A 13,756-nucleotide genomic window follows, 5' to 3' on the forward strand; every position below is an offset into this window, starting at 1 on the left:
GATGCAGCCTCTACAGTAGATTGATTTGGCAGTTCGAATCTCAACAGGTTCAAAGTTGACTCAGCCTTCCATCCTTCCGAGGTGGGTAAAATGAGGACTCAGATTGTTGGGGGCAATAGGTTGACTCTATAAACTGCTTAGAGAGACCTTTAAAGCACTGTAATGCAGTATATAAGTCTAAGTGCTATTGGTATTGATCATCCTGGTAATCCTTTCCCTCCCCAAATGGAGTAGGATACACCGACAAAAGCTACTAGGCCTCAAAACTACTGATGTGGTTACAGTAAAAAAGTATTGATACTTCTTACTGTCCTGATGTAAGCTAAAATGTTAGCTCTTACCATATTTTGTTAAGTTCACTTTTAGTACTTCATCACTAGTTCTCCTAGCATCTTTTCTCACATTTCCATTTCTGGACCTCCTCAGTAAACCAAGAACTACTCCAGCATCAGTAGATAGGAAAAAAAGACCAGTTTGGGATAACCATGTGTTACATCTAGAGTCCTGACCACCTTTGAATTCCAGGAATGGTTAGAATTGCCAGCTAGATTGCAGGGAAGACACATGGCTGAACATCCAAAGCACCCATCTGAGGTAGGTCATTTTAATTGTTCTTCCAAACTTTGTGGAGTTTGTTTGTGGCATTTGAATGTCATCCAGACCTCAATCAGAAAAGAAGTGGTTTGATCATGTAAAGAACTAATTGCAATGTCCTTCATTTCCAGATCTTAGAATGACAACTGTGACATGAAGACCAGATCTAAATAATTACTTTATGAGTAGTCATCATCAAAGTCAATCCATACTTGCCATGGAGGCAATACATTTCTGACTGAGGTTTATGTCCTCTAATACTTATAGTCAATATCAACTTATCAAGAAAATCCAAGAGCTCACAAAGGAATTCCCCTAAGCAGATTCCCTAGCTTGACCCTATAGCCCAACTTCAAAATGGACATTCACATTGTGTAGAGCACAACCATTGCCACAGTATACAAAAGAATCATCACCAGTTTAGCTCCTTTGCCTTGGAATCAGGGCTGTCGAAGGATGTGAAATTTGGTAAAGACTATCCAAAGAGGACAGTGTTCCCATTCTTGTTCAACCAAGTTTTTATAGTACCTGCCAGGTCCTCTTGCTCATCTACAAACAGTATTTTGTTACAAATGGGGCTGATATTTATCAATGGCCTCTTGAGGTCAAGGCTTCCAACTATCTGGCCTGCCAGACCCAGGCATACAATTCAATTTTTGGCTATAAACAAAGACAAGCACACAGGCAAAATATACTAGCAAGTTGTTTAAAGAGTTAATTCTGAGTACATATAAGCAAATGTTGACAATATATTTTTATTTCAATGTTTGGAAATGTAAAGACAAAACCATCACTAAGTTTTCACAAAATGAGGCATCTGTCACTGGAAAGAAAAAAAAATATTTTAAAAAGATGTTTACAGAAATGTAAAAATATTAGGTATCAAGACAGATGTGAACATATTCAGCAACATTCCCAGTCTGTCAGTCAGAACTGAAGATCTTGGTGTATTCAGTTAGCATCAGCTCAATCAGTTGGTTTTGATACAGCATGTGGATTGCCATAGATCCTGTCTCTTTTTCAGGTCGAAGGAGAGTTGGTCCAAAAACAATTCCTAAACTCTGGGGTGACATAAGATTCCTGTTCTCCTTGGCTGCTATCCTAGTGGTAAAAAGAAAAAAAAAACGTTAGAAAGAAGGAAAGAAAAGATAACCAAACATGGATCATGACCACAACTGCTATTTTTCCACTGATACTTTAATTACAGCCTGATTTTTTTGATTTAAATGTTAGAGAGAATTAAACAAACATAAGAAAGGAGGTGTTAATATTTTTGGATCCAAGATGACAGAACTAAGACAAAAATAATTTCTGCTTTCCAAGCATCAGAACCTTCCCATATATTCTTTGTTGTTACTATTCCATCTTTATGTAAAGCTGATTATGTGTTTTGCAACATCAGAATTTTTCTCCCCAAGGTTTTTTTTTCTTTCCTCTTAGTACTCTAGGAATTACACAAGACGTTTTGTGGGTTGTGATATGCTTTTTCAAAGAATTGCATTAATGGGTGTAGCAGTCAAAGCTTAGCAAAAGAGCTTTCTAACCATAGCCTTTACCTATTGATGAGGCAGAAGTTGTGGCTCTAGGACACAGATGTCAAACATGCGCCATCATGTTGTTGTCACATGATGTATCACAGAGCATGATCTTATGATAGAAGTTTCTCATATTTCAAGTTTGCCACATTCTCTAAACTCAGACACTTAATTTAATGTTGTTGTTGGGTGGCTTTTTGATCTAATATCAAAAAGGAACATTATTGAAATCCATTCTAATGCTCGTAACCTTGGGGTCTGTTACAAAAAAAATAAACTCCATATGCCACCGATCAGGATAATTAATACTTACTTTATATATTACTTACTTTAAAAATAGCATCTTTATAATAAACAACATATTTTCCATAGATTATTTTGTGCAGAAGGGTAATAATAATAATGATGACCTTCTAATCAGAATAGAGGTAGACAAACTCTTTCTATTTTGTGTATGTGTGTGTGTGAGAGGGAGACACACAGCATTTTATTCCACTTGCCTTGCATGCTTTTAATTTGCAAATACCAAGGTGCAATTTTCAGATGTTGCAGCCAACATCCTATCCTAGTGTCCTTTTTCATCAGCAATGGTTTTGTGGGTTGCTTTGGAATTCTATAAAGAATTTTTTTTTCAACTTAGGATAAATACGTTTGTCTCTATCAGTTCCCATTTTGTTGAAAATACAGAGCATAACTATAAGAGACAAGGCCTGAATTGATTACCATCAATACCATCAATATTTCAAGATCCTCCATTGCCAAGTAAGTAGTCTCTCTAATCATCATATTTTGAACTGTGTCAGATGGAACAATGGCGATTGGCATAAAAAGGCAGTTACATTGTCCAAACAATCTTAAGCCACCTTGGGAAAGCTAAGGGAAATCATCAAAACCATTAAAAAGCAAAAATTAGAATATTTCAGACACGTGATGTAATACCCGGAAAAATACAGCATGCTTCACTTAATCCTCCAGGGAAAGATTGAAGGCAAATGAGGTCCAGGCAGAAGAAGAACATCATGGCTTCAAAATCTAAGGGATGGGTTTGGACAAAATGCAACAGCACTTTTACATGCAGCTGTTGATAAAAATAGGATAGCCAACACGATCACCAATGTCCAATAACGGATATAAAACAACAACCACCACCACAACAACAAGAAACAATCTTATTATAAACCTTATGAAGAAAAGAAATAATGGGTTACCGGGGAGGGGCACATCACAAAATTTATTCTGCCATTTCAAACTCTTCAGCAGAAGTGTATCCCAAACTTAGATATACTTAAAACACATCTGTTGAGGGCAATGTGACTTAAGGAATGAACCTAAGTAGCACTGATTTCAGTAGGACTGATCTACTTTTAACTTTACCTAGAAACAGTCCACTGAAAATTGGCAGACTTGTTTTTAATGCCATTAAATTTTTAAAAAGTGAAGCTCTTTTATTAGGCAAATGAATAATCACAGGAACAACTTTCTCTTGGTCTAATCTCTTTTACGTGACAAAGTATAAGACTTATTAGAAATTAGTATTTAAGAAAAGAAACCCGAGATCATATTCTCCGAATAAATGCCAATCTCTTTTTTTCCCCAGGATAGTTCATCATCTTTTTCCATGTTCCACCACCACCATGGTACATAATAGTAGCCAGCATTCTGTTTTTAATTGAATATACTTCCCAAGACAATTTGAGGAGTTTCCCCTTAGGTTTCTCCCTTTCAAAGCATTTAACATTTCCTCAACATTAGATTTTTGCCCATATTTTTTTTGCCCATCCATTTTTCACATTGAAAGTTTGTATATCTTAGAATTCGGCACATTTTAAATAGAAAATTGTCTAGCAGCATCATTATATTTTCAGAAACCTAAACTTATTCACTACAATTTAAATTTTAACTTTGACCTGATTGTAATATGTTTTTTTTAATTAAAATGTGGAATCCTTTTTTTGAGCAACAATTTATCCTTTGATCAAGGGTTTTTTTTCTTTTTCTTTTTGTTTTTAAAACTACTCCAGGCTCAGAAAAAGCTTCTCTAGATACTTCAAGATGGAAATGAATGTTCCTTGAAAACATTACAAGAGCCAAGGTGGCACAGTGGTTAGAGTGCAGTACTGCAGGCTGCTAGCTGACTGCTAGCTGAAATTCTCATCAGCTCAAGGCTGACTCAGCTTTCCATCCTTCCAAGGTGGGTAAAATGAGGACCCAGACTGTTGGGGGTAATATGCTGACTCTGTAAACTGCTTAGAGAGGGCTGTAAAGCACTATGAAGTGATATATAAGTCTAAGTGGTATTGCTATTACAGGATGTATAAACCAAGACACTTATTTTGAGAACATCATCCACATGGGAGCCAGTTTGGTCTAGTGGTTAAGGCAGAAAATGGGAGAGTGTGAGTTCAAGTTCTGTCTTAGCCATAAAAGTCAGCTGGGTAACTTTGACCAGTCATTCTCTCACAGGGTTGTGGTTATGGAGAAAATACCGTAAGACAAGGTCTTATTTTCTTTTGACCCCCCAAATAAGCACTTGGCCTTATTTTTGGGGAGGTCTTATTATTTTTGAGGTGCAGGAGGAGGCGAGTGTGGTCATCTCATGGCTGCTGCTGTGTTGCAATATTTTTGAGGAGGGCTTATTTTTTTGGGAGAACTTATTTTATGCACTCAAAAGCCCAATTGGGCTTATTATCTGGTTTTATTTTGGGGGAAACAGGGTAGGAGGAGGAAGGTGTGTGACTATGTTAGCAAACCTTGAGTTATTTGTAAAGCTAATAAAGGCAGAATACAAATTAAATAAATTCAGATATGATCTCTTCAAAGCAAGGAGCTGCAGTTAGCATTACTTGTCAGCAAACAATAACTTGCACTTTTCATATTAGAAAAGTTCTTATAACAATTTTAATAAAATCATATCTAATACTCCATAAATAGCATGAATTTCCAGTAGTGAAACAGAATGGAAACAATGTGGTGTGATATGTGATGCCTTTTTCCTGCCATACAATTTTCTCCATATACTCATTTATATATAGGCTCACATCTCCTGCACCTTTCATGCTTGTTCCAATTGTCCTCTATCCTCCCCACCTAACAGTCACAGTATATTAGTCTAGTTAATTTTAATGGTGGCCCTTTATGCCTCTCTCTGCAATATTGTCAAGAAGTGATGTGGGAGGAGAATGTACTAGAGCGTAACAAACTGTTGCTGCTGAAGGACAATTGAAGGGAAGGGACAATTGATTGAAGTATACCGGTTATTACCATTACTTCTGGATTAAGAATGCCTGTGAACTTGCACTGAGCTTGATTACTTTGGGCTGCTTGCATATATTATACTTCCTGGAGACTCATTGAATTAATTTTGTTAGAAGTCTCAGGAAAGCAAGCAATAGAAAAACCTACTCTTGACTCAAGTGTCTTCTTTCCTTCCTTCCTTCCTCCCTTCCTCCCTCCCTCCCTGCTTTCCCTTCCCCTCTTCCTCCTCCTTTCTTTCTCTTACCTTCCTTTCTTCCCTCCCTTCCTCCCTCTTTCCCTCCCTCTTTCCCTCCCTCCCTCCCTCCCTTTCCTTCCTTCCTTCCTTCCTTCCTTCCTTCCTTCCTTCCTTCCTTCTCCACTAGAAAACTTACAATGTGAAGGCATTTATAGGAACAGATAGCTATGTGGAAACATGGGTAGTAGCTTAGCAGCAATGGCAGCACACTGCACAGTCTTGCTTACTGGCTGGCTTTATCCAACACCTAAGAAGTTATCTGATAGTGTCTTTTTGGTGTCTGTGTGTGTGAGATGATAATTGTCAATTATATTGCATAATTTAGAATAAATGTATCTTAGAATTATAAGTAGAAGTTATCTCACCTTACAATATTCTTACTAGATCAATCATTGTATAATCTGATTCAGTTTTAAAATCAGTATTTCTTTGTATATGGAGAAAAAAAATATTTGGAAAAGTCACCCGCATTCCCACCTCACCCAAACAAGTGTAAACAGAGCCGTAGTTAAATTTATATCAGTATGGCCAGATATACAGGCATTCGATCTTGAGACAAATATGTCCCAGAAAATGAATCTATGTTTGAAATCTTGCCAACCCAATACCATGTAGAATGGAGAAATTATGGATGTTAGACAATCCTAATGAAGTAGATCTCCTATCATTTCTAAAGTTACTGTTGATAGTTCAGGCTGATGGTAGGAGTAAGGCTTTGTTTTCTTCATTGGGAATAAACTTGATATTAATACTTTAACTGTGCCAAATGTACTGGAAAATAACCTGATAATATGCACTGCTCTACAAAAACAATATTAAATAAGCAAGTTAATGGAGGCAAAGGCCATTGAAGACCCAAAGAAACTTTAATAATAATCAAGGGCATTCAGAACATAGAAAAAAAAAGAATACAGAGGTATCTAATTAGTCTGGTTAATCATTCTCTTATCTACCCTAAGATTTCTTAATATAACCAATATTGCATTCATCACTATTTTCAAAATATTTGGTTCTTTACTCTCATTTGCTGGTAGCCTAAAGAGTAAAATAAATGATTAAACCAAAATTTTGGGAAATGTTATGCCAGGATTCTAAAATCTCAATGGATGTGGTAATCTTATTTATTTGTTAATTTTTCCTGCTGCCCACTAACCAAAGCAACTCTTCTTGTGAAACGGTGGCCTATTAAAAGTATTTGATATGCATATTTGGTTAAGTGGGGAGACCTGCATGGGCCAGCATAGCGAACAGCGAATGCCCTGATTAATGTAGCTGCTGTGTCAATCAACTCTGTGATATCAAATATAGTGATATATATATGTCTCTGTGTGTGTGTGTGTGTGCGTGTGTATGTGTGTGTGTGTCTTGGATGTAGGATGCTGCTTGATGAATAGATCCGTGCTGTTAATCAGCGATTAATCTAGGAGTAAGGTAGACCAATTCCCATTGTCCAACACATATAAAGGTTGGCCATACAGCTGGACTGCCAGGAGCATTAGTTTTTGCATGTATTTGAATGCACGAGGGAGGCCAATCAAGATCACTTAGTTTGCAATGTAAAGATTTATCTAGAGCACAGGTGTCAAACTCGCCACGTCACATTGTCATCACATGACATTTCACCATGTTTTCCCCCTTCACGGAGCAGGGGTGGGTGTGGCCTGTGCGTGGCTGCTGGTTTGACACCCTTGATCTAGAGATTGATCGAGACATATTCTTGAAATTATTTATCTTGGATGATAACAGTAAGGTTATAATTAGTTAAGATTTTATTTATTACTTTGATAGTATGTGTCTATTCAATTACCATATTTTCCAGAGTATAAAACGCACCGGAGTATAAGATGCACCAAGCTTTTGAAGAGGTAAATTTAAAAAAAGTAGGAAGGTAGATAGATAGAGGGATAGAGAGGGAGAGAAAGAGAGAGAAATAAAGTAGGTAGGTAGGGTTGAGAGAGAGTAGGTAGGTAGGTAGATAAAGGAATAGAAAGAGAAATAGAGAGAAATAGAGAGAAATAGAGAGATAGAGAAATACAGTAGGTAGGTAGGTAGGGAGAGAGAGAGAGTGAGCGCAGGTAGGTAGGTAGGTAGGTAGGTAGAGGTAGCTGCTTAGATAGGAAACCCTACACCACTTCAGACAAATGGTTATCCAACATCTTCTTAAAAACTTCCATTCACAACTTCTGGAGGCAACTTCAAGTAAGTCAAGCGAAGTGTGTTTCAAATGCTTCTTCCTCCCAGTATGCAAACACACCACCTATTTGTTTCTTCCACTGTTTGATTTGTTATTCAGAACGAATAACATTTGTCGCCAGAAGCCCAGATCATTAACTGGTTTTACCTCCTTTGACCACAGTCATAAAGCTTATTTATTCTTGACTTTTGTCATTTTTCAACACAATGAATGGCAGAGCTTTCGTGGCACTGAAATCCCTGCCTCCCAGGAGGCAACTGATACTTCTCCCTGAATTCAGCCTTAAGTTTTCAAGTTTCCTTTCATTCTTTTAATTCCAGACTGCCTGAAGGCACATTTTCTCACAACATTTGAAATAAAAAGCACTTAGGTAACAATCTCGCTTTGAATCAAAAACGGCAAACCCAGAAGGCTTTATCATCAGCGCAGCACATCCAAAAATGTCTTTGTAAAAATAAATCAAATTATATGAGTTAATTGATTCCAGGGAACATCAGCAACTGCAGGTGGAAAATGAATAACAGGATGTTTATTAATGAAAGGCTATTAATCAAAATTGACAATACCGATCCTTGTTTCTTTAATTTCAATGCTACCTGCAGTGGACATGGAGATATTTGCTTCCTTTTAAACTGCCAATTTCTAAGAAAAAAGAAATATTCACTCTTGGGGCTTTAGATGAAAACAGAATGCTATTTATTTAACACTGAAAGACTATTCCAAATCCAGTCTGACTGGCTATATAGCAAAGATGCCAGGGGTAATTAATTAACATTTAATTTTAGGCCATGGAACAATAAAAGATGGAACTGGTGCTGTTCTGTGTCCTTTTCTTTCAGACTTCATTTCACAAGGGACAAGTGGATGGTGGTCATATTGTTCCCCTCGCTCCTCGAGTCAATAGCCGAGCTGGCAGTTGAGTTCCCCAGACTTATGGTTCTGGGGGATTTCAACTTGCCTTCGCTCGGTGAACACTCTGATGGAGACAACCATGGGCTTGACCCAAGTAATCCGGGGACCAACCCACTCAGCGGGTCACACGCTTGACCTCATATTTCTCTCGGAGCAGTGGAATTGTGATCTTGGTCTGAGGGGTAGCGAGATCTTGCCCCTGTCATGGTCGGACCACTACCTATTGAGGCTTGACTTTCGGAGACCAAACCCCCACTGTAGGGAGGAGGAACCGACCAGGTGGTTCCGCCCCAGGCGACTTATGGACCCTTTGGTGTTCCAGACGGAGCTTGGGGTTATTCCTGATACTCTCAGCCCGCAGTCCAGTGGAGACTCTGGTTGCTGCCTGGAACTCGGCAGTGACGGAGTCCCTTAACCGGATTGCGCCTCTACGGCCGCTCCGAGACAGTGGATCCCGGAGGGCTCCTTGGTTCACTGAGGAACTCCGGGAGATGAAGTGCCGGAAGAGATGCCTAGAGCACAATTGGAGGTCCAGTAAATCCGAATCGAGCCGAGCACTTTTAACAACCTGCATCAGAGAATACATTTGAGCAATCAGGACGTCCAAGAGATCACACATTGCCTCTCTGATTCTGAGTCACGCCCAGCCGCCCTGTTTAGGATAACCCGTTCCCTCCTAAATAGGAGGGACACGGGCGATCTGCTGCAGGGCAGGGCTGAGGATTACGTCCAATTCCTCACGGACAAGGTTGCTCGGCTCCGGGAGGACCTGGACTCCAATTCTGCAGAACCAGCTGAGGCACTAAGGGATAATCTGGTAAGCCATCGCTGGATTGATTTTCAAGCTGTTACCCCTGAGGACGTGGACAAGGCGATGAGAGCTGTTGGTGCCTCCACATGTGTGCTGGACCCGTGCCCCTCCTGGCTGGTTGTAAACAGCAGAGAGGTGACACGAGGCTGGATCCAGGCGGTTGTTACCGCCTCCCTTCGGGAGGGGGTCTTTCCCCCCGCTTTAAAGGCAGCGGTGGTGAGACCCCTCCTGAAGAAACCATCCTTGGATCCAGCCATTTTAAACAACTATTGTCCAGTCTCCAACCTCCCCTTTGTGGGGAAGGTTGTTGAGAAGGTGGTGGCCTTTCAGCTCCAGAGATCCTTGGAGGAAGCCAGTTATCTCGATCCATTCCAGTCCGGCTTCAGACCTGGCTACAGCACAGAAACCGCTTTGGTCGCATTGACCGATGATCTCTGGAGAGCCAGGGATGGAGGCCATGCCTCCATCCTGGTGCTCCTTGACCTCTCGGCGGCTTTCGATACCATCGACCATGGTATCCTTCTGCGACGACTGCGGGAGGTGGGGGTGGGAGGCACTGTTTTACAGTGGTTCTCCTCTTACCTCTCAGACAGGTCGCAGTCGGTGTTAGTCGGAGGGCAGAGATCGACCCCTAGGCCCCTAACACATGGGGTGCAGCAGGGTTCGGTCCTGTCCCCCCTTCTTTTCAACATCTACATGAAACCGCTGGGTGAGATCATCCGACGGCACGGGATAAAATACCATCAATATGCGGACGATATACAGTTGTATCTGTCCGCCCCGTGCCAACTCAATGAAGCGATGGACGTGATGAGCCAGGGTCTTGAGGCTGTTAGAGACTGGATGGGGGTTAACAAGCTTGTGCTCAATCCAGAAAAGACCGAGTGGCTGTTGTGCTTCCCTCCCACGAATTGGCCAAGTGCTCCATCTCTCAGGCTGGGGGGTCAAATTGTATGCCCCTCAGATAGGGTTCGCAACTTGGGAGTCCTCCTGTACCCTCAGCTGACTTTTGAACACCATTTGTCAGCTGTAACCAGGGGGGCATTTGCCCAGGTTCGCCTGGTGCACCAGTTGCGTCCCTACCTGAACCGGGAGGCCCTCACAACAGTCACTCGTGCCCTTGTGACCTCTAGGCTGGAGTACTGCAATGTGCTCTACATGGGGCTGCCCTTGAAGAGTATTCGGCGACTTCAGCTGGTCCAGAATGCAGCCGCGTGAGCGATCGTGGGTGCACCTCAATTCACCCACGTAACACCTATCCTCTGCGAGCTGCACTGGCTGCCTGTTGATCTCCGGGTGCGCTTCAAGGTGCTACTTGTCACCTACAAAGCCCTTCATGGTATTGGATCTGGGTACTTGAGAGACCGCCTACTGCCAATTACTTCCACTAGACCGATAAGATCGCATAGATTAGGCCTCCTCCGAATTCCATCAGCCAGCCAGTGTAGACTGGCAACTACCTGGAGGAGAGCCTTCTCGGTGGCTGCTCCGACCCTCTGGAACGAACTCCCCGTGGAGATCCGGACCCTCACCACCCTCCAGACCTTCCGCGCCGCACTTAAAATCTGGCTATCCCGGCTGGCCTGGGGTTAAAGACTCTAACCCCTACTCGAATTGTATGACTGTTGAGTTCTTAAATGATGTAGTGCTTTTATGTTGTAAATTGTTTGTCCTTCCCCCCCCTTTGAACTGTGAGCCGCCCTGAGTCCCCCCAGGGAAAAGGGCGGCATACAAATAAAGTGAAACTGAAACTGAAACATATCAAAGTCAGTAAATACCTATTGGAAAAATAGTTTGGGGATACACACTAAAACTGATGTACACAAAGGTTATCTTTCCCCCTTTTTATTGCCTTGTCAGCTGCTGAATGGGAAAGGACTGGGACTAGAGGAGAATGCTGTGTGTATGCTTTATTTTTATTTTATTTTATTTATTTATTTATTTCATCAAACATGTATTAGACAACATATATATGTATAAACATGATTTTAGATACATGAAGTGGATATGAATAAAAAGAAACTTTAGGGATGGTAGGCACGTTGATGCACAACCTGAACAAGCTGGAATATCAGTCCATAACTTGCATTACTGATAAAGGAGAATATTTGTAGGTGAGGGTTGAAATGAGGGGTCCTTCGTGCTCTCTGAGCTTGGTTGTTTTCTTGGATTGGATTGGATTTGGATTTATTCAATTTGTATGCCGCCCTATTCCTAGGGCGGCTGAACAAAAGCCAAGGGGAGGGGAACAAATACAAAAGTAAGACAAAAATAAGACAACAATACAGACAATTTAAAAACACAACAAGCACAACCAATTCGAGTAGGGGTGGAACTCAACAACCCCAGGCCTGCTGGGACAGCCAGGTCTTAACAGCTATATGGAAGGCCTGAAGGGTGGTCAACTAGGTAATATCATCGATGTGCTGCTGACGTTACCTAGTTTGGGTAATGAAATTTGGATTCTGTTGGCCACCTTGGTATCAAGTCTGGCTTTGGAATTACTGGTACAAACCAGTTCCTTGCATCTATTCTGATCTAAGTAAACTGTAAAGTAAGCAAATATAGAAATATGGCAATTCATCTTTGTAGATTATATTTTAAGGTATCATATACCAAACTGTTTGGGAATCATTAGATTTGTATGGTTCTAATCAACTCATAAAGGGATGTAGTTGCTCAGTGGCTAAGATGCTGAGCTTTCGATCAGAAAAGTCAGCAGTTCAGCAGTTTGAATCCCTAGTGCTCTGTAATGGGGTGAGCTTTCCTTACTTGTCCCAGCTTCTGCCAACTTAGCAGTTCGAAAGCATGTAAAAATGCAAGTAGAAAAATAGGGACCACCTTTGGTAGGAAGGTAACAATGTTCCGTGCATCTTCGGTGTTTAGTCATGCATGGCCACGGAGGCGTCTTCAGACACTGCTGGCTCTTCGGCTTATAATGGAGATGAGCACAATCCCCTAGATTCGGGGATGACTAGCACATATATGCAAGGGGAACCTTTTACCTTTACCTTTAATCAACTCATGCCAATTTTTTATATAACCCTTCTGATTTTTTCTCATAAATTAATTTATCTATTGTCTTTTTATAATAGATTTTGGTAACTTAAAAGAGGCAGGTTCTTCTAACATAGGGTAAAAGAAGCTAAAAAGTTATATCTTGGCCTGGACCATTCTAGGTTGAACTAAGATTTGAATATGGTCTCCTTGGATGTGAGCTGTTCATCCCTTCTCCCCGTGGATGGGGAATGCTGTGGGACTTTAATCAGAATGTTAAATTCTGCTAACCCATTGGTTCCCTTTGCCAAGTGGGCAGAGGTGGGTTGCTCCCAGTTTGGCCCAGTTTAGCTGAACTGGTAGTGATGGCAGCAGGAGGCTCCGCCCACCCACCTGGACACTTCTGGGCATGTGCAGTTGTGGTACGTGTACACGACAGCATACATGTATGAGCAAACTGGTAATAAAACTGGTACAAACCCACCACTGCTAGTGGGTTAAGTAAAGTCTGTTGTATTCAGTGTATGGAATTAACAGGGAAGTAGCATTATTCAACCAATTTAGATACTTGTCCCTCCTATTAGGATATGTATCTTCTGGATCAATGTACATGCAGATTTGAGGAAGTTCTAGATTTAAGATCAGTGGTAGGTGGTTAGTTATCTGTTCATTATCAACTGGAAGTTAAGCATATTATTGGAGTTAATGAAATAATATTGTACTTGTTCCCAGATTCCATTAAGTGTATTTTGCAAGGAAAATACTCTCCATTAGATCATTTCAGAAGTTCAGGTTCAGGTGGTAAGTCTGTCAGGGTTTCAAGTAACACCCACAACAAGAGATGTCATATTGGCACATCTGGGAAAACCCGAATCTGAGAGTTCCGGGTTTTTCCCACCCAAAAGAAAGTCAAAGACCCACACCCTACACCCTCAAGTCCATCACATGGCCCAATCATTTCAACGTCCCAACTGGAGGCAACCCCCCAGTTACTCCCCTCTAGGTGCAGACTGAGTGTTCTTGACTTCCATAGAAAAGAATGTTATGACTAATCCTCCACTGGCTGCTTACACTCCCCCCCTCCTGTTTCCCCAGGCACTAAATATGGCAACCCTGAAGCTCCAATGAAAAAGATGGCTTCCAAGACTGACAAAGTCATTTGAAATAAACAGACAATAATCAGATTTATTTTCTTTTTTAATTTCACAGTTCATTAAAGGGTC

General features: G+C 41.0%; 1 protein-coding gene across 1 annotated transcript in view; it reads right to left on the reverse strand.

Moving 5' to 3' along the window:
- Positions 1-1,335: 1,335 nt before the first annotated feature.
- The window catches only part of ARHGAP15 (Rho GTPase activating protein 15), a 488,720-nt gene continuing 476,299 nt past the window's right edge, over positions 1,336-13,756 (reverse strand). The window contains exon 14 of the mRNA XM_032209003.1: positions 1,336-1,695. Within this exon, the coding sequence (XP_032064894.1) occupies positions 1,518-1,695 (178 nt within the window). The 3' untranslated portion in view covers positions 1,336-1,517. The remainder of the gene's footprint in view (positions 1,696-13,756) is intronic.

This window comes from Thamnophis elegans, chromosome 1 (genome assembly GCF_009769535.1).
Source record: "Thamnophis elegans isolate rThaEle1 chromosome 1, rThaEle1.pri, whole genome shotgun sequence".
Classification (NCBI taxonomy): domain Eukaryota; kingdom Metazoa; phylum Chordata; class Lepidosauria; order Squamata; family Colubridae; genus Thamnophis; species Thamnophis elegans.